This window comes from Gordionus sp. m RMFG-2023, chromosome 2 (genome assembly GCF_954871325.1).
Source record: "Gordionus sp. m RMFG-2023 chromosome 2, tfGorSpeb1-WG-v2, whole genome shotgun sequence".
Taxonomy (NCBI): Eukaryota; Metazoa; Nematomorpha; class Gordioida; order Chordodea; family Parachordodidae; genus Gordionus; species Gordionus sp. m RMFG-2023.
This window is the reverse complement of record NC_088776.1, coordinates 7,998,670-8,021,160: the sequence shown is the minus strand read 5'-3', so window position 1 is coordinate 8,021,160 and position 22,491 is coordinate 7,998,670. Positions and strand designations below refer to the sequence as shown.

The window sequence follows — 22,491 nt, the reverse complement described above, 5'->3', positions numbered from 1 at the left end:
GTTATCTGCGGAATCATCTGAGTCTGCCTTCAGTACGGCAGGAGATATAGATAGTTCATATCGTAGAAGCTTATTCCCAGAAAATCTGGAGGCTCTCATATTTATTAAAAAATCTAATATATTATAATTTTTATTAAATATTACAATTTTATAATTCATACCAACCTAAAATGGATATATTATTAAATATATATTTTTTTTATTATAGTCTTAATTGTAGAAATAAAAATATTAAATTAAATTCATGATTCGATTTTTTGCATAAAAAATATTGATTTTAATTACATTTGGTAAAAACGGGGGTGATTAAAAATCAATATAAATATCGGATCGGTTTTGAAGCAATATCGGAAAATATCGGATCGGTGAAAAATATGTGGATCGGCACAGCCCTACATATAATACAAACATCTTTTATTAATATTTTAAAATGTGTTTTTTTAATTTTTATTCTAATGTTTTAATAGAAGCCACTTCTTGAATGGGGATGAGGTAAAAATCTCAGCAATAATTTTTTAATACCTTTTTAACAGTTAAACCATAAAAAGTTTTGTTCCATGAAATTAGATATTCAACCATTTTATTTTCTTCCGCATCAAATATTATTTGTTTATTATCTTGACCTATCTTGGGTAAAGTGCCAGCCATTTTATATTTTTTATAATGTCTTAAAATTGTGTTAGGTGTGTACTTAATAAAATAAATAATAAATTAACTCAAAATTTATATAATTAAATATATAACGTTTATTGGATCTTTTATTAACAGGCCAAAATAAATATCCTGATGACAAAAATGTTCATATATCTTTAAATGTACTAATTTGAATCATATAGATTGTCAAGTCAATTACGATATATATACTATATGAAAATCTTTATTTGCTAGATATAATTCATTTTAAATAATTTATCTTATTATCAGGCTAATATTTATATATGGTATATTTAGGTTCATATATGATTGATAAAAATAATTATAAATTGAATTTAATCAAATAATATATCAATCCCAATATATATATATATATGAGGATTTTAGTTTGCAAGATATTTATTTAGGTCTGATATTAAAATCGAAATGTATTATGAAAAATTACATTGATAAATTTATATAATAATTATCATTTAATATATTAAATTTATAAAATACTATATTTTAACCTGTAAAAGATGTTACTTTTCTTGATGATATATCATTTTCATACAATTTTATTGCTTCTTTATAATCCTTCATAGTGGAAATTTATCCGCTGAACCGACAAACCCCTTGCCCCGACTAACCCTGGTCTCCCCTAAGAATATTATATTTTTATAAATAATCAAAAAGTTCTTCAAAGAGGACCTAAAAATATCCTGATTTTTGGTATAAAAATATAACCCCAATGATTCCCCCTTTCCGTAAGAAAATCTTGGATACGCCAGTGATGACAATAGTTGGGTAATTACTATATTTTAAGCCGTATACGTAATTATTTAGTCGGTCAAAATATCGGAAAAATCAAATTTTTAGTCGAAAACTATCACTTTGGCCTCGGATTTTTTCTTAAAAATATAGAACTTCAAACTTGAAAAAAAACACACTATTAATTAAAACGCCTGAATGTTGACATTTTCTCCGGCTCGCGCCTGTAGATTAATTGGCCGACATTTATCCATTATCTAATTATAATAAAAACATAGAACCCTATATTATACTAGTAATATTAATGCCGTTATTGATTCTGGGTACGTGCTGATGAAAATATCAGATTGGCTAATTTTTTAAAAAACCGGATGTGCTATCAATTTTTAGATTGGGTTTTTGTAAATTGGTTTATATTAAAATCGCTTTAAATTAAATATTATAAACAATTACTAATTTGGTAAAAACCTTTGACAAAGAACATCTTTTTACGATAAAGCCTAAAAATCATTTTTTTAGTCAATTTATATATTTTTTAAAAATAGTATATATTAAAAAAGGCGTTATATTACATGACTTATATAATCACGAGGAAAATTTTTTTAAAAAAAAAAGAACTCATGCCCCAGAGTAATTTATTTTAAGAAACTATTTGTATTACCAACAGGCTTGGAGAGCAAGTGACACTTGACCATTATTACAGGAACTTATGAAATTCCCGAATATTTATCAACAAATAATTATTGCGATGTATTTGATGATTTTCAAATTTTGATTTCATAAATAATATATTTTGATTTATATAAAATATATATGCACTATATAACCAATAGGTCGTGTTCATTTATTTTAAAAAGGGTTTGTTCGAAAATGGCGTTATTTCAGCCGATATGTCACGGAATTGCCCAAATAACAAGAGCTACAATAAATTTAACAAAGGCAACATATGCTACATATTTGGAATAAAAAAAACGTAAATGAGATGCTAAATAATTTTTTTGAATAACATTTATTAAGTATGTAAATGAGTTCTAAACATTTAAAACTTATATGGATATTATAAAATTTAAATGATAGTAAATAATGCAAAAGGTATATATAATAAACAATGAGATTGGAATTTATTTTTCACAGATAACTATTCATTTATCATCGGTTTATTACATTTGTATAGGCCCTGTAAAATATTGGAGAATAAAGACTACATGCTATCCACATTAGCTCCTTGTGGAACTGATTAAATTCCCAGTCGAGAGTGAAATCGGAATCATAAAGTTCTGACGGCGATGTGGTAGTAAAATAAAGAGGGCTGTAAGGAATAAGGAAGGACTGAACATAGGGGGACACTAAAAGGCCTTGATTGATTTATCAGTAGTGTATAACTGACGCCGTTGAGGGTTATGTTACTTGGTGAATATTGAAGACTCATTCTAGAATAGATGTACAAACTACTAGGGCTGTATTTTGAATTTAAAGACTTGCTGGGCTGCATTTGGGACTGGCTTGGCTGTATTTTGGAGAAGGTGTAGGGGCAGTATTGTGTAGATTCTGCCGTTGTTGCAAAGTCAGACAAGCTTGGAAAAAGTTCAAAGATGTCGTCTATTCTTACAAGTAAAAAAGTATCTCTGAAGTTAAAGGGGAAAGTTTACGTAAGCTGGGTGAGGAATTGTTTAGATGGCGGCGAAACATGGCCAATTAAAGCGACTCACGAATCCAGATTAGAAAGAACAGAGATGAGGATGATTAGACGGATGTGGGGTATCTCTGAGAGAAAAACTAGCAAAGAATTGCGAGCAAGATTGGGTATAGAAATGATTGGAGTGGTAATGCGACGAAATAGACTAAGATGGTTTGGGCATCTGGAAAGTATGACAAAAGATGACTGGGTAAAGAGATGCACGTTCATGGAAGTAGGAGGATCAAGACCAAGAGGAAGGCCCAAGATAACGTGGACAAATGTGATAGCGGCGGGTATGAGAAGCATGAATCTTACAAATATTGATGCTCAGGACCGTCAAAAATGGAAAAGAAAAATCAGAGGGAAAACTGGCCAACCCGGGTAAACCTGGAAATCACCATAAAACGGGAAAGAATTAAAATATGTCCAATTTTAAATTTAAGTATCCGGAATGCAGGCTCGACTCAAGAAATGGTATGATTTAAATAATCTGGATGAGGCTAAAACTTTTAAAATAAAATCACATAAGAGAGCGTTTAATAATTATCGTGACATTAGATCAGTTGTGAAAATATAAAACCAAGGGCGGATCTTAAATAATTTCATTTTAAATATTAGGGGGGCATATTCTATTTTTCTTAAACTTTTATAGCTAATAATGGCCATTTAAAATATTTGGTCCAGGCCAGGTATTTTAAAAAAAATTTTTTAGGCCAGGCCCACTGATATTTATTTGCTACTCATATTATCAATTTCCTTTACAATTATACCCAAAACAGCCAATTATTCAAAATTAGATAATTTTAAGAATTCCAGGCCAAAAAAATTATCAAAATAAAAATCCTGGGCTGGGCCAGGTAATAAATTTTTTTTAACAAGCTTGAAATTTCGACCTTTTGCGGGTTCTCTGATAACTGTAAATAACATATTTTTTAAAAGATCTGAAGGAAGTCAGATTCTTGATTTTAAATGAACATTTTAAAAAAAATTTCGTAATCTAATCATGCTACAATAAATTAATCAAGGTAAAATATTATTCCACAGATTTGGAATAAAAGAAAATTAAAATAATTTTATTAAATATATATTTATTAAGTATGTTATGGAATTGAGTTCTAAACATAAAATAACAATTTAAAATGTATTATGAAATATGAATATTATAAAATTCTAATTATGTTGATAAATAATGCAAAATAATATAATGTTGTAAATATAAATTTATATAATAAAATTCATTGCCGAGTTAGAAATTTTAATCACATCATTCATCATCAGGAGTGGTTGTGGTGCTGTAAAGCATTGGCGATGAAGGACTGTACATGCTATCCATATTAGCGCCTGCAGGGGTGCTTAAATTCGCAGGCGAAGGTGAAACCGGAGATGGGTCATAAAGTTCTGCCGGCGACGATGGACTGTAAGTAGTAGGGCTATAACCAGGGCTAGAAGGGCTGTAAGGAGGGGAGGAAGGACTGTAACCTAAGGGGACATTAGAAGGCCCTGGTTGATTAGATAAGGGCGTATAACTGGGGCCGCTGGAAAGGGTAGGGCTACTTGGAGAATATTGAAGACTCGGGCTAGAAGGGCTGTACTTAGGAGTACTTGGGGTATAATTAGGACTACTAGGGCTGTATTTTGGACTGGAAGGACTTTCTGGGCTATATTTGGGACTAGCTGGGCTATAATTTGGACTGGCTGGACTATAATTGGGACTGGCTGGGCTATAATTGGGACTGGCTGGGCTATATTTGGGACTATCTGGGCTGTATTTGGGACTTGCCGGACTGTAATTGGGACTTGATGGGCTGTATTTAGGAGTCGTGGGGCTGTATTTAGGGCTAGTTGGAGTATATTTGGGACTACTAGGACTATATTTGGGACTACTGGGGCTATATTTAGGACTACTGGGGCTATATTTAGGACTACTAGGGCTATATTTAGGACTACTTGGGCTGTATTTGGGACTACTCGGGCTGTATTTGGGACTACTCGGGCTGTATTTGGGGCTACTAGGGCTATAATTTGGACTGGAGGGACTGTAATTGGGACTGGAAGGACTATAATTAGGGCTAGACGGGCTGTAATTCGGACTGGAGGGACTGTATTTCGGGCTGGAAGGACTATACTTTGGGCTGGAGGGTGAATATTTAGGACTACTAGGGCTGTAATTAAGGCTCATAGGTGAATATTGTGGAGGACTACTGGGGCTGTAATTGGAGTCATGAGGCAGGGAAGGGCTATATTTTGGCGAAGAGGGCGAGTATGTCGGCCCTCCCGCAGAGCCAGAACCCGAAGAACGGCCAGGGGTAGCAGGACTGTAGGGAGAGGAGGGCGAATACCGTGGACTGGAGAGATTATATCCAGGGCTACTGGGTGAATATTTTGGCGAAGCCGGAGTCCCCGAGTCTGAGGATTGCATATAAGGAGATGACGGGCCAGCCCCACTCCCAGGAGATAACCCTGGGCTAGTGGGAGTATAACTAGGACTACTGGGGCTGTAAGCGGGTGAGGAAGGGCTATATTTGGGGGAGATAGAAGAACCAACACGGGGAGAATAAGGGCTATAATTTGGAGAAGTTGGGGAGGGCGCTATAGCCGGAGAAGATGGAGAATAATAAGCGCCTGCAGGACTTGCTGGACTGGAGGAATAAGGGCTAGCAGGGCCAGGCGACATGCCACCAGACCCACCAATACCACCTGGTGAGTGAGGTTGAGGCGACCAGGCTGGGCTATATCTGTTAAATGTACAAAACGATTTTAAAAAAATTACAAATGGGTTCTAATCAACGTGCCTCTTGAATTTAATATCAAATCAACTGGATCCCCTCAGATGTTTTTTAAATTTTGCATAATAGTATAAAGAATATATATAACCCAGAGGGAAAACATACTTACTAACTTTGTTTATAAATTATTATTGTATAAATTTGACATAAAATTTAATCTAGCAAAAATCAGTTTAACCAAGACCCAATGACTTCTAAGAAAGAAATTTATGTTAAAATTTAAATTTTTTTAAAGCGTCATAACTCATAAAGCAATATCCGACCCAATCATATCTTTTTTCTACCACCATTTCCGTCCGGTTTTGGTAATAAAATTTTTCACTATTATTCAATTTTATGAATTTAAATCATTGATCTAACTTTTAGGACCAATATATCTCAGAAGTAATCTAAGATGTGGGGTAATTTTTTAGTTTCTTTTTTAAATTAGTTTATTAATACCATAATTATACAAAATTTAAAAAAAATCTTAGGCGGCCAAGTTGAAAATCAATTTTTTTTGGCTAATTCACATAATCCCATTAACATCATATATACAATAAAATCAGATTATGGTTATAAATATTGATTTTTTAAAAATATTTCAAAGACCAAACATTACAAATTAAAATAAATAAAATAAGATGGAACTATAAATGATATATAAAAAAGAAGTGTATACACAGGACTGAATCCACTTATTTCGCTACCAGCGGAAGGCGAGAAAACGGCAGAACCGGGCGTCATTGTTGAAATAGAAGGAGAATAATTTTCCGAGCCGTATGGAGTGGATTTTCCCCAGGCGTCTGGGGTTAAATTTCCCATACCTGAAGGGCTCATTCCTGAGGTGGAACCGAAAAAGTGGCGGTTCATGCCTAATTTAAAAACAAATAAAGATTGGTTAGTTTTTTTATAAAATTATCTACCATAAAATTTAAAATCAGAAATATTTTGGATAGAAAAAATGGCTCTTAGAGTTTAGAAAATTTAATTTTAATTTTAATTAAGATGATATTTAGAATCTCTATTTTATTTTATGAACAACTCGTTTAATAATATATTATGATGCTTTAAGCACTGGCATAAATCCAGTGAATTACAAATAACAAACATAAGAATTAAAAATGAAATATAGTGCAAAAAACCAATTTAATTTAAATTACCGGGAACCAGCATGCTTTCCTCTATGTTGAGAGGTATTTCCATGCCCAGTTTGCAACGTTCAGCGTCCAAAAGCAATTCAAAGGATCCCGTACCTATGGGGGCAAGTTGACCGAACATTATGTTTTCAGAAACGCCTAACATGGGGTCATTTTCAGCATGTGCTGCTGCATCCGTTAAAATATCGACCTGTGAATATAAACATTTTTATGAGTTATATTAAGGTTATTCGAATAATGATATTTTATGAAATTTAAAAAAAAGTATATTCTAAAAACAAAAATTTGTATAATAGGCACAAGCTATATATGCAGATAAAATCGGATATAATTTACTAACAAACTATAGCTCGTAATAAGTTTTCATTCTTTCCAAATCATTCTTTTACCGTTTCTTCAAAAGAACATCTCATAAGTGCGCCCGTATCTTGCCTATTGATTCCGTGCCTAGTTATGGCCATCAAGTGACCCTTGGCGGTCATGATATCGCAGAGGAGGGACAAATGTCTGTAATTTACATAGGAACCGTCAAAGGAAATAACCGTATTTATCTCTTTTTCCAGCGATTTACGCACAGCTTCAATTCCCAACACCTAATTCATGTAAATAAATAATAAATATTTGATTTTCTCAAAAAAATTTACTTGCTATTTTTTTAAGTGCATTTAGCTTGAGTATTTTTTATATTTACCTCTTAAAAACTTTAAAAAAACTCGACATAATAGGTAATAAACAAAAGGTGATAGGTGGGTGGAGTAATGATTTTTCCTTAAAGGTATATCCACGAGAGTATCGACTGAGTGCTATTAAAATTAATCATCACTCTAAGTCATGGGGGGGGGGGTACAACTTTTTTAAGCTATCTCGACAGTGGTATTAAATGTAGACTAATAAAACGCCTTTTTAATCTGAGTTTTTCATTCTTATATTTGACTATTTTTTTCTGGGAAATTCGGTTTTTTTACCTGAGAATTAAGAAATAATTCTGAGCATTGAGTTATTTTTTAAAAACGATTAGTAAATTTTTTATTCTAAGAAATTTAGTATTAGAATGTAAATGACAAAACTAAAAACTATATAATTCTAATAACTTAAACGAAAATATTATGAGCATATAAATGTGCCGACTAAATACTAAACCGAAAATATTTCGCAAATATCGTTAGATGTTGTTCTGACAGGGTCAACGTCCTTCTCACTCAAAACCTTCATAAGACTGGTACCATCCGTCTCCAAAATCCATTCGGATATCGCCTTGAATTCGCCCTCGTTAGTGAGGATTATGCGTTTTTTATTGTCTTGCGTGGGTAGATGCATGTATACCTTAAAAAAATTTACATATAATTTGCGACTAATTATAATTTCTTGTTTGAAAGAAAAAACTTTTTTTAAAAAACAATATAAATTTTCAATAATTTTAAGCTATATTTTGTCAGTCCTATAGTTTATTTATTGTCAAGTTCCAAAATTAAATCAATGCTATTGATATAAAAGTTTTTGGTAGGAGTGGGGAGGGAAAAAAAATTATTATATATTTTGAGCATTAATTTGTTTAATGACAAACAATCTATGGGAAGTATGTTTTTATTTTAGTCGCCAAAATAATAGAAAATTTAATCAAAAATTGCTCTACATTTTATTAAAGTTAATTTTTCAAATAAAAATAATCAAAAAATTTCATAATATAATGTAGATTGATTTTGAAAAAAAATTTGTCTTCCTTTAATAATTTCATGTGGTGAATTCAATACCTTCGAAATCTGTTCGATCCCCTGGAGGGTCATATCGCTCAGCATATTAGACTCTATGCAACGCAAAAATACGTCGTCGTCCATCCTATCAACTGCCGCGGCGGAATTCGCGTTATTTGGATTTTCGATATCTTCAGCATCATCACCAAATTTCTCGCCATCCGCGTTTCGATCTGGGTAAAGATTGTTGATTATATTTAAATTTCAATAGCGCATATCTAAATCAAGAATTTCGCTAATGGAGTTCATTATTTAAACAAAACTATTTTAAATGACAGATACCCCTTATATTTAATTTTAAATATTAATAATACTTTATTCCATTCTAAATCCAATTTTCATGAAAAATTTATTCTACTTTCAATGTAACTTAGCCAATCAAAGCAACTCACGAGTTTTCTATTTTTCACTTTGTTTTTAATATATGTATATATAAAGAGAAAGCAATCCATAATTACTGGAAACGTTTCCCATGCCACCCCCTCCCTCAGTGGCCGCTATTCGTATCCTGAGTACTAGCCTCTCGGAGTTATCGTCGTTGAATATGCAATTCAAATCGTCACCAAACCCGGCATTTATTTTTTCACTGATGGCTTCCATGGTGAGTTTCCTGTCCGTCATACGGCGGCGATCGAGTTCGATACGCAACAACCAAGGGGACATACGGGCCGGGTCAAAATCAGGCATTTCATAATAAACTGATACGAATTCTCTATCTTCGGGTATCACGGTGTTAACCGGGTCAGGGTCATAGTAGATGGCGGTATTGGCGGTTACCTATAGGAGATTATAAATTAGGAATATATCGCTTTTAAACTATGAAATAAAAGCAAATTAACTATAAAATAAATATTTGAATTGCTTGATTCTTTAGTTTCACAACGTGAATATATTTTTTTTTTCATTTAAAAAAAACTATGGTTAATCAAATATAACTAACGGCTAAAACCATCAGTGGGCTTTATCTAGTTGTGTCTTTAATTATCTACTTTTAATATTCTCATTTATTAGTCACGCCAATGATTATTTGATAAATATTTTTAAAAAATAGAAAAAAAAGCCACATTTTAATCTTAGAAATCGCTCACAATATTTCCACCAATGCAAAATTGGAAAATCTTTCACAACTAGATGTTCACATAGAATTAAAATTTTTATATTAATCAACCTCTCTTTTGTCTTGGATTCAATAGAGATCCTTTATGGTAATTTTATGAATAAAAATTTTTAAAAAAAAATATATTTCGATTTCATATTTAATTCTGAGCTCAGTGATATTCATGTTCATAAAACAATTAACTTTATAACCCATTCAAGAAAAAGAAATTCTATTATGAATCCTTATTTAATTGTGATTTTCATAATGCAACTAGATATCTAAATTTAAATTTTGCTTTGAAGAAAAAAATATAAATCTTATAAAATATATTCATTTTTAAAAAATTTTAAAACTATGATTATTTGATATAATTTACAATTTACAGTTACATATCCTTTCAAATTATATTCCCTTTCAACTATTTTTAAATATTTCAAATAACTTGAACTTGGCTGTAATAATATTAAAACATATAAACAAAAGAACATAAAACATTTTAATTTATTTTAAATATAAAAAGATTTTTTAAAAAAATATCAGCCAAAGCCATTTAAAATGAACGTCCATTAGACGTGTTTATTCATGTTGTTTCCCCATCTATAAAATAAATAGACTAAGGATGTAAGAGCCTAAACAGATCAGGGTTTGAATGTTTTGAAACAAATATCATTTAATAAATATATATAATTATAAATGTTGATAACACTAAAGAATTATTTAAGTTACCTAAGCAGATATTATAATAGCAAGTATTGTTTAAATTTTATCCTTCATCTCTTACTCCATTAGTTCAAAAAAATATATTAATTTATTTCAAAAATCCAAAATGCAGGTACTCACCTTTCTAAGGGTGGTATGTTCCAGCCTGCATAGTACATCCTTTGCTCTCTCCGCATCACGAGCAGCCCTCCCTTTTAAAAACACGGTTAACGAAGGAGTTCTAGGCCTACGGGATACGTTTATGATCTCCTTAAGCCTAAGGTTATTTAGGTGTAAATGTGTTTATTTTCATGGTTTAAGTTTAAAAAGACTTGCATATAAAATAGCTCACTCAAATATATAATAAATGAGCCACCCAAATTCTGTACTTTTCATTTTTTTATAACTAATTTCAACTCAAAATTATTAAAAAAAGTTTAGTACATCTATAATAATTATGATTACCTGGGAACCCCGAGTGTAACGTTCTTGGCTGAAACTCCAGCATAATGGAAAGTATTGAGGGTCATTTGAGTGGCGGGCTCACCTAGAGACTGAGCGGCCAGGGGCCCCACCATCTCACCAGGATCAACCAAAGCCCGACCAAATCTGGCCTCGAGTTCACCTAAACACCAATCGAAAGCCGAGGTGGAGAGCCTCCACTCCTCTGTCACACGTCTGGCGGTTAGAGTGGAACGGAGCAGGGCGGAGATCAGGAAGGTAGCATCTGACTGAGCTCGCAAACTGAGGGGGTCCGAACCTTTCACTACAGTCAGGCGTGCGCTTAGATCTCGAACGCCTTGAATTACCTGTGTAGATGTAAAAAATGGCCGATAAATTAGATAGAAATGATGTCGTAAACAAAAGAAACTGTTTTGTTTGAGAATGACTTGGAAAAAATACTTAAAGATTATAAGAGAGATGGCGAAATTATCAGCCGATCAATCATTTATTGGAAATGAAATAATTTATTGGTAAAGAATTTTTGAATATAACAGATAGAGATCTGCAAAGTTAGGCCCGGCCCGTACCCAGCCCGAACGGGCTTTGGGCCAGGCTCGGGTCTAATTCTATTTAAAATAATCGGGTTTGGGTCGGGCCTAATATTTTTTAAAAAAATTGGGGCCGAGTTGGGTCGTATTTTGGAATTTTTTTTAAATATATCTAAATTTATCAATTTTATATTGAATTTTTTATGTAAAATAAAAGTATTTGATTTTATTTATTAAAACTAAATGACATATAACATATGTCTTTTATTTTGTGTAATTATAAAAATTAATTTCTTTATTTAAATAAATTAGGGCCAGGCCGGTAAATTTTTTTAAAAAAAATTTCGGGTTCGGGCTGTCAAATTTGGGCCAGGTTGGCAAAACTTTTTTAAAAAAATTTCGGGCCAGGCCAGGCTTGAAAAATTAGGCCCGATGCAGATCACTAATAACAGATATGTAATAAATAGTTAAAACATTTAATCAATTTTTTCAAAACTTTAAGTGGATGCAAGTCAGATGGAATTCGTGGGTTAATCCTAAAAATCTTTTGGGCATTCCATATAATCCTCTGAAGGTTGCATGGGAGTACTACTTTGCTATCCCCCGTAGGAAATATCTGCCTTAACATTGCCTGATCCTCCTTGAGTTGATCCCATTCCTTTTCTAACTCGGTGAGACAATGGGTATTTCCGACCAAGTCCTTGACTATGTCTTCATTAAGGTAACGGCGGAGGTATCTTACATTTTGCATATAATTAAATCATTGCTTGTTAAAAAATATTAAAACTAAAGGGCATAAAAAATATAAACTTAAAACTAATTATAAAATCTTTAAAAAAATATTTATTTTTAAGATTAATTTAAAACCTTTCATTGAGGGAGGTATCGAACTTGAAACGACGTTCTAAAGCCTTGTCAGATGGTTTAAGTGTAGGTAAATTTTGAAATTCCAAATGAACCGCGTCTAATCCGTCTTCCCCATAGAGCAATTGAACCATTTGGTCAGAACTGTTTCGAATAGTTCCATCATAACGCACCTAGCAAACGAATCGTCAATTAAATATTTTACAATAATTCGTTATCTAAATTTTTAATTTCACATAAAAATGCGTTTAATATAAATGTAAACTAAATCTTTCGGGATTAACGTTTTAGCACTAGATCTGGACAGAACAAGGCTAATTCTTAGTTATAAAATAAATTATTTGAACTAAAAAAAATAACACTAACCATGACTGACTCCATAGCCTTGATCAATCGCCTTTGTATATAACCAGTTTCGGCCGTTTTAACGGCCGTATCTATCAAACCCTCACGACCTCCCATGGCGTGAAAGAAGAATTCGGAGGGCGTAAGACCAGCCAGGTAAGAATTTTCGACAAAGCCTCGGCTTTCGGGACCAAAGTCGTCCTTGATAAAATGGGGCAGGGTTCGATGACGAAAGCCAAAAGGAATTCGCTTGCCCTCGACGTTTTGCTGTCCCACGCATGCTATTACCTATACATTAATTAAAAGTATTGAATGTAACTTATAAAAACAAGGTATAAAAAACTAATAAATTGATACCTATATGGCAATGGCAAGATAAGTGAATGTTTAATCGAAAAAGTAATATCCAGGATAGTTAAAATTCGTGGGTGATTAAACAAAAGATTAAGTAATTTTTGATGAATTATAATAGTAATCATATTAAATTTAATATTATGTTAAAAAGGATAAACAAAAATGTTATTTACAAACTTGTGATATATTAATTTTGGATCCCTTAGAACCTGCAACAACCATAGCCTTAAAGTTATTGAATTCTGACAGAGAACGTTGAGCACTACTACCAGTTTTGTCTCGAGCGTCATTCAATATGCGATTAACCTTTGTTTTAAAAAAATAGAAAAAAAAATATACAAAATTGCAAATATTTTTTTTTATTATAATTTTACCTGTTAATTTAAACTCAAGATTTTTTGCTAGAGTAAAATCCAATTTAACATTCCCTATTTAATGTTTTCTGATTTACACCGTTTTAAAAATTATCATTATGACCCTAAATAAGAGATTTTTTCATTCAAAAATTAAATACGTAAGTAACAAATGTAGCAGCATATCTTCAATTTCTTATTGTACAAACCCCACCCATCAGTTCAACAAACACATTTTTAATATTAATTTAGGTTAGTTAGTGTTGCTAAATGTCCAATATTTTTGCCAATAAAATTACACAAGCTTAGAGATTTCGTTAATAGATGTCCACCCCATTCTGCTATCTATGAACAAAATCTCCAAGCTTAATTTTTGGCTAAAATATGGGGTTAGCCTTTTATAAAAATCGAGTCATTTAACAACACTAAGAGTAGTGTTATTAAAGGGCTCGATTTTCTTGAGATTTCACTAATAGATGTCTAAACTTTTGTGCCATCTATGAGCGAAATCTTGCGGCTTGCACAATATTTTTCTGAATAAAATATTGAGCAAAGCTATTTTCTTTCATACTATAAGGAGTTAAATAAAATAAAGTTAAAAGGAAACCTGATTTTCGAAAGTTTGTCGCAAGGTATTTCCAGGTGTGGGTTCAAGCTCGTCATTGTGGGCCTTCTCGATAACCTCTATGACGTCCTGTTTGGCCTTTTTAATGGTATTTTGAATTTCCACGTAGGTTTGAGGGTCTGCAATGGAATCGCCTATTCCTGTTGTTTGATGCATGCATTTTATCAGTGTTTAGATAAAATTTATATTATATATATGATAAAACAAGCAAAATTGGCCTTTGAGATATATATACATTTGATTTGTGTTCAATATACTTTGAAACTCATCTAAAGACCTTATTACTTTCATAAATGTATTTTTTTTTATTACAAGTCATTGTTTATTATTAATTTTTGTGAATATTATTTTTTTGGCAACATTTTTTTTTCTAATTATAAAAACCCCAAAAAAAGAAAATAATCACTATTAATTTCTTCATCTTTGTTTCAAATTATTGTTGTTCAAAAAGTAAGATATATATATATTAAATAAAACGCTGGAAATTTACGTGTTATAAAAGAAATAAAAACGAGACTATTATTATTTCAATTGTGAAAATTACTAATTAGTTTGAGTAGCATTTATGCTCCTAAAATTAACTTTCATTCTTTTTAAAATTAGGAAAAGAAGCTCTGAGATTCAAATCTCAGGTCAATAAATTGTTTTAGCCTAATAATTTTAAAAAATCATCATGGCACTATTCAGCTTCTTTGGGGTTAAAGCTCGTCAAAATTTTAAACCTATGGAGTGGCCTTCTATCATAAGCCAATTATTGACGACGGTTTGAATGTTCCCGTAAAAATCCCCGGCTATTTTGTGGCCCAATTCCAATGCAACGATATGAACCAAAGAGCCGCTTGAAGTCCCAAGAGTCTTTTTGCAAAGGATGCCTGCTATGAGCTGCCCATTTTCGATGAGAACCTTTAAATATAAATGAGGCATGTGTTCGATATTATTTTTAACAGAAATTGTATAAAAAGTAATTAACAATTTTATAAGTCAAATAGCATGCTTTGGAAGATTTGTAGGTTGAAAATTGACAAAAATTAACCTTGGTATCTCCAGGCGAAATCCATTTATAAGGTCCACTATCTTCCTCGTCCGGGTGTGTGCTATGGGTACGGACACAATTCACATTACCGGGAATAACTAATGAGAAGAGCTGTTTGCCAGTCCACAGCGGTTTTGGCTTTATGATAGCTGGTTGCGGAATTTTGCCATTCCAACTGGGCAGCCACATAAGGAGGTTCATCATTTGTTCCTATTTCGATAATAATTTTATATGCAAATAGAAAACAATAAAATATATAAAATTTTATAATTAAGAAGTATTATATAGGTTTCTAAAAAATTATATTATAACAATCGAGAAAAAATTGTATACAATTTACACAATGACAAACAAACCTTGTCCAATAAGACATCCCTCTTGGTCATTTTCCGGACGGCTGTGAGCGTATCTTGCACTATACCCATGACTGGTCGATTAGCTTGTGGAGTTATCATTTGCCGTTGTACCATCATGAGTTCAGTTATCTCTGCCCGTGTTTCAAGGGATTGAGGAACGTGCAAATTCATTTCATCCCCATCAAAATCGGCGTTATATGGGGTGGTAACACTATTAGTGAAAAATTTTATAATATGATTCATGAAATATCATAATAATGTTTTTGATTACTAAAAAAATTAATTAACAAATTAAGATATCATATGGGGGTTAAGATAATATTAATGATCATTTGTTTGGAGTTAAAGTAGATGACCCTTGTTAAATATTTAATGAATTTTAACTTAGTGCCATTTCATAACAAAACATTTATAGCTCGTAAAAATGGATACCTGAGATTCAATCTAAAAGTAGACCATGGTAGAATTTTGATCCTGTGCCCCATCATAGACATTTTGTGAAGAGTAGGCTGTCTGTTAAACACAATGACATCGTCGTCTCTTATATGTCGTTCCACCTATAATTAAATAATTAAATAAATTATATTTTGGAAATGAATATATTTGACATCTAAATTCAATCAAACATAAAATTAATATAACTGTATTGTAAAAATAGTTGCATGCATAAAATAAAAAGCTTGCATCAAACCTTGTATCCAATTTGTAGATGGAGATCACTAGGTTTTGGATGATACTTCAAATCAATCCTATCTCCATTGTCCCTTATAATGTATTTGGCACCTGGATACTGATTGTTTCCCCGTCTAACTAGTTCGTGCATCCTATGATAGTTATTTTATTTTAATATATTTTCATTTATTAATCTGGTTTGAACGAAATAGGCGCTTAAATTTAATTTTCGATAGTTAAGTAGTTAGTTCTTTTTACTTATAAGATTCAATCGTCCGTTTAAAAAATGTGTGAACTAATGACAAGGAAATACTAAATTATTCAAAAATAAAAAATCTATCTTTTTTTTTGAATGAGAATAATGAATAAATAGCTGATCATTTACTTATATTTTTTTAAATTATAGAAAATAAACAAATCGAATCAATGATATATAATTTAATATATTGTGAACTGGTCAATGTTGAAGGGCGTCACGATTTCTGGAAAAGTCAAGTTTTGTGCGATCATCCGAGGAACGCCAACCTGATCTATGCTCAAATTAGGGTCTGGGGTTATAACGGTACGAGCGGAAAAATCGACTCTTTTTCCCATAAGGTTACCTCTTATCCTACCCTCTTTGCTCTTTAGGCGGGCTTTTAAAGATTTTAGTGGTCTTCCTGATTTTTGGACAGCCTTTATTTTTTTAGTGAAATAAAAGGAAACGTTTTTTTTAGTTTATGTATATGTCAATTTAAAAAAAACTGTAAATATTTAAGAATTTTAGACTAATTTTATATCGTATTAAATCATGCTAATAAAGTTATTAAAACCTGAGTTGTGCTATCTTTTTTGGTAGCTATAGCTAATAGCCGCTACTTTTTTTTTAATTATTTATTTTTTAGCGCGCTACTTTTTTTAAAAGTATAATGAATGTAAGTATAAACATGAAAATTTAAATATAATATCATAATTAATTTTTTTTTATATTATAATAATGATATATTATATTTCAAAATGTTAAGAAAGTATAATAATATATATAGAAATAAAATTAATATTAAAATTAACATATCAAATAAAAAATAAAATAAAACAATATTATATAAAAACGGAGGTGGGACTACAAGTTCCCAAAAAACATGAGTAATTATATTTTAAAACAGTGATTTGAAGGTTTTGTTTTAAAAAATAAAATTCTTTTGGTTCTGATGCAAGGGCTCTTGTCTTATCCCCTATATTTTTTAAGAACTTTAAAGTTCCGCTTGGCATATGTCCAAGGGAAGAGATTACGATCGGTGTAAAAATATAATTTGTGAATTTGGAATATACATTGTTTTTTTTTCTCGGCTATATCAACCAGATTAGAATTTAAATTTTTTGGGAAAGAAGATACGCATGTGAAGTTCCAAATTAAGGACCCTAAAGACTTTAAATTCTAATCCGGTTGATATAGCCGAGAAAAAAAAACAATGAAATATTCACAATTCATGATTAATTATAATTTATTATTTAATTTTGAAATTTAAATATATTTTCAATTTTTAATTTATATTTTCAATCTGTGTTAATAATCTAAATTGGCATCGCCCATGGATATCCAAATCCTTGAAAGTGATTAAGACATGGAAGATTCAATGGAAGAAAATGTACTTAATAGCTCTAATAACGATTTCCCATTCCTTAGATTTGAAAAAATTTTTAAAATAAATATTAAAACAACAAATTCCTGTACTTAAAATGTAAAAAAAATATATCATCAAATCAATCGAGTAGCTATAACCTGAAGAAACACCTAAAGGTAAATTGTTATTTTTACATTATACTATTATTTATTTTATTAGACTGTTCATGCCAATTGCTATAAGGAAATAGAAAAACATATAAAAAAATTTGGTATAAGAGAATCTTCATTCAAAAAGACAAATACTATCCAAACCAAATTAACTGATAATAAACATGCCAATATTTCACAAAAATTGGCTGATAAAGTAATTGTTGATTTTATTATTGACACAGTTCAGCTATTGTTGATAATCCATCATTTACTATGATGATTAAAACTTTATCCCCTGGCACAACAGTATTATGTCGCCAGACACTTATGAATAAAATAGCCGACAACTTCAAAGTGATGAAAGATGCTCTAATAGTAGATTTATCAGATATATCTTATGTATGTACACCGGCAGATAGTTGGACACATAATAGAAGGTAAAAACTTATTTATATTTATAAATTGATCTGATTAAATATTTTTAGAGCTACCTTGCCCTCAAGTGCAAGTGTCGAGAGATTATTTAGCAAGAAAGCTTATACTTTCTGATCTTCGCTCTAAACTTGGGGATGATAATATTGAAATGATATTATTATTAAAATCCAACAAATTAAAATAAATATTTATTTATATTGCTTATTTTTCTATAATCTAAACTAACTATATTTTTATATTTATAAATGTTGATTTTTATATATTATTTATTATACATTTACATTATAAGCAAAAAAAAAATAAAAAAATTTGTTTCATTTGTTTCTAAATTTTTTTTATAAAAAGTAGCTTAAAAGTAGCTAAAGCTACTTTTGGAAAAAAGTAGCTAATGGCGCGCTATTTTTTTTGACAAATAGCAAAAGCGGTAGCGCGCTACTTTTAAAAATAGCGTTTAACAACTCTGATTAAAACTATCAATAAATAAATTATGGTAGTATAATGGGGTAAAATAAAAAAATCGAAACTTTGGGTATCCCAGGAATATCGTTATCTATGAAAGTGGATACATGGAATTGCAGCATTTTAACATCTTCAGCTATAATGTGAGCAGCTGCCCCATTTTGCTCGTTCCTTCTGAGGTTATTGTTAGCCTTTATAATGTCCGCTAATTTATGAGTCAAATCGTCCTAAAAATTTAAGAAACGTAGGATGAATATGCGGAAATTGGTAATGTTACTATTTCATACTGTGGCTATTCAAAGTGCTCAAGGGCATAAAAAAAAATTATCTCGTACATTTTAAAATGGCACTTTATACTTCGAAATTTGAACTATATTTTATATATATTTGGATACCCTAGGCTAAGGCCACCAAACCTTTCTCTATGAGAAAAATCTCCAGGCTTACATAATATTATTTTTATATAATCTTAATCAGGCTATTTTTAAAAATCGACCCGAATCTGTCTTTTTAACAACACTAACAATGCTCTGGTAAGGTATGGCATTGGCATGAGCCTAATGATACTTTACTTACAAGATAAAATGCTATATATCCAACTACTTTTGTTAAAATATACCATAAAAAAAACTTAAGACTTTTTTAAATGACTTAAATTGTAAAAGAAATAAATAATTAATTACTTGATTGCGCGTTACGCCAAACATGACAATCGCGGGTCTGACCGGGAGAGGAGGGACAGGCATTACGGTGATTATCATCCAGTCTGGTCGAGCGAATTTTGGGTCCATACCTGAGATAGAGACAAGAATATTACATTTGTGATACAAGTGTATTATATAAAGTTTTTTAAATTCCGATTTTACAGAGTTAGCGTTTAAACCTTTTTTTTTTAAAAAAAGCCAAACTAGTTCAATCAATCATATTTGTTGCAAATGCGCATCAAAAATAGTCTCATTTATCACCTAGAATAATGGATTCTTCGTCGGAGATTCTCTTAAATATCTCGAGTACCCTTTCGGCCGTTAACTGGAATTTCTTTTCGTGAGTGGCATCCTCGTTCAAATTTTTCCATTCGACAAACAGTTCTAAAGCTATTCGCCTGATGCTGGGTTGGTATCGGCCACAACCACTGGCAGTCTTGTTCATAAAATTGAAAATATATTCACATTTTAAAGGAAAATTTTTTATGGCAGATTACGTGAAACATGATTGATTTAAGATTTGTCAATCGAGAATGGCAAAAATAAAAATGTCTACTTTATCAAAGAGGTGTGCCAATAACGATATTCAATAATGAATTGAAACCAAAACTTAGGTCTTGTTTATAATAAGTACAATACAGTGATGTCGTTCGCTTAATTTATAAAATGCAGTGCTAAATTATAAAGTTATGATGCAGTTTCACGGTATTGCCATTTTTTAAAACTGATCCAAATATCATTAATTTTTACATAATTTCCAACAATAATAAATAAATAAAAAGAACCAATATTCAATTTTGATTGTAAGGTTTTATTTTTAAAAAAAGCTAAAAATACTATTTGCAATAAAGAATATGATTTAAAAATATTTAAATGAGTCACATTACACTAAGACTATTCAAAAATGAATTCAAAATTGTTCTAAAAAAAATAGGGTTGGGCCAGGCTTAAGCGGGGCCTAATATTTTTTGAAAAATTTTATGGGGAGCCATGTAGGTTAGATATGATATCATAACATTTTGTCAAATAATTTTTTTTAAAGCAAAAAAATATAACAGTTTCTATATTTAAATAAATTCAAGCTGAGTCAGGGAATGGTACCTCTACAGGTCAATTATTTCAACATTCCTATATATTTCTTTCAACCATGAATCACGTTAAATGGATATTATAAAAATTTATTACTTAACTCTATAAAAAAAATATATACCTAAGAAGATATTATTAAAGAGAATATCCTATCACTTCCTATAATTAATATGCAACATTTAAATAATGTTGATATTAATATTATAAGAAAGAAGTTTAATTTTATGTGATATTTGTCTAAATTGGTATCATTTTCATTGCCAAAATATTCATAAAAACCCAAGGAAAAAATTATTTTATAGTATATACTCAAGGTTATAATATTAATATTTCATGTTTTAATATTTTTTTTATATATTGACATATATAATATTTATTTTACATTATTTATATTAAAAAATGCTTAAACGTATGTTTTATGTCAAATAATAATGCCAAAATATATATTTGATCCCACTTGTCTTTTATAATAAAATATGAAAATATATATTTGATCGATTATTAGCAGATATATTGGAATATAATTTTAATACTTCTCCCCATTACACTAAAAGTGCTGTTATAGAAATAGATAGCCATCCAGGAGAGATAATATGAGAGGATTAAATGACATAGGGATAATATAAAAACCTCAATGATAGATATCGAATTATTGAATAGATATAAAGAAATTGAATTATATCATTAGGAACTCAAATAATATAGAAAATCTAAATATTTTAGCTAGGTCATAAAAAAACTAAAAACCAATTCAAATTAAAGATAAATGTTATAATTTAGAGCAGCCAACCATATTTGTTATAAAAATATAATTTAATTAATTTTTTTTAATAATTATAATTTATAATATTTAAACTTTGAATATTATACCTATTATAAATTATATTGACCAAGTATATCATTTGTAATTAATTTCTATAAAAAAACTTAGATTTTACTTTTTCTTTTAGCAAACTTTCTTCATCTTGATTTGCCATTTCTACATCATTACCACCTTCACACATATGTTTCCCTTTACATAAATCATACACATATGCTAATCGTTTTCGCGGCAGATTTTTTGTTTTATGAACTATTTCTTTGATTTTCGAATTATCCTAGAATAATATAAAGCTCTAAAAATGGCTATATATATTTATACCGCTGGTATTTTTAGTCTTGAACAATAAAAACAAACACATCTAAGAATTTTTATAGTATTTGACAAAAAGCCAATATGAAAAACAGGTTTAGCTAATTCGATATGAGCAAAATGCCCTGGACATTCAGACATATTTCCGGCACATGTTTGGCATCTCGATGTCCTATCTATAACACCTTGACGTGGATCCATTAAACCACCCAATTTAGGTCTACCTCCTTCACGCGTTTCAGGATACTGTATACCACCTTCAACTACTGACATTTTACGCTATTTTTTGTTATTAATTTATATTATATATATTTATTAATGATTTACTATCTGATCTGGACTAAGAATTCCAAATTGAACACTTTTAACTAATTTGAGTGGTATATTCGATTCAGCCATCACCATTTTAAATATATAAACCGAACGTATGAATTCTACTTATTTTATGATAATCCTAAACATTAACCGCATGAGAATAGTCTAACTAGATTAGACTGATATTGAGAAAATGTTTATATTTATAATATTTGATTGAAAAGTATGGATATTAAGCTAAAAAGAACGATTTTAGCAATATAAAAAAATAATATTATGATATCTTTATAAAATACACACTAAATATATACTAAAATATATAAATACGAAATAGAATTAATTTGAATATAAAAATTGATAAGGTAAAATATGACTTGCTATAAGAATATACGTTTAAATCATTTTTTATATGTTTGATTCATTGGTTTTCCCATGTTTATATAATTTCTTA

The 22,491-nt window shown here is 30.4% G+C and overlaps 2 protein-coding genes across 2 annotated transcripts; one reads left to right on the top strand and one right to left on the bottom strand.

Annotated features, from left to right (window-relative positions):
* Positions 1-2,996: 2,996 nt before the first annotated feature.
* Positions 2,997-3,467, top strand: LOC135924044 (uncharacterized). Its single transcript, XM_065459091.1, has one exon. The coding sequence runs from the start codon at positions 2,997-2,999 to the stop codon at positions 3,465-3,467; it is 471 nt and encodes a 156-aa protein (XP_065315163.1).
* A 764-nt stretch (positions 3,468-4,231) lies between these two features.
* Positions 4,232-22,151, bottom strand: LOC135925173 (DNA-directed RNA polymerase II subunit RPB1-like). Its single transcript, XM_065460386.1, has 26 exons — positions 22,053-22,151; positions 21,735-22,004; positions 21,532-21,690; positions 19,766-19,940; positions 19,484-19,593; positions 18,866-19,027; positions 16,605-16,825; positions 16,170-16,302; positions 15,911-16,035; positions 15,479-15,689; positions 15,123-15,332; positions 14,812-14,992; positions 14,072-14,229; positions 13,289-13,417; positions 12,779-13,045; positions 12,416-12,585; positions 12,045-12,285; positions 11,022-11,365; positions 10,698-10,833; positions 9,217-9,535; positions 8,759-8,931; positions 8,148-8,330; positions 7,397-7,600; positions 7,011-7,197; positions 6,530-6,722; positions 4,232-5,817 (listed from the first exon to the last, which is right to left on the bottom strand). Exons 1-26 carry the CDS (start codon positions 22,128-22,130, stop codon positions 4,347-4,349), a joined length of 6,210 nt encoding a protein of 2,069 aa, XP_065316458.1. The 5' UTR covers positions 22,131-22,151; the 3' UTR covers positions 4,232-4,346.
* Between the last annotated feature and the right edge of the window lie 340 nt (positions 22,152-22,491).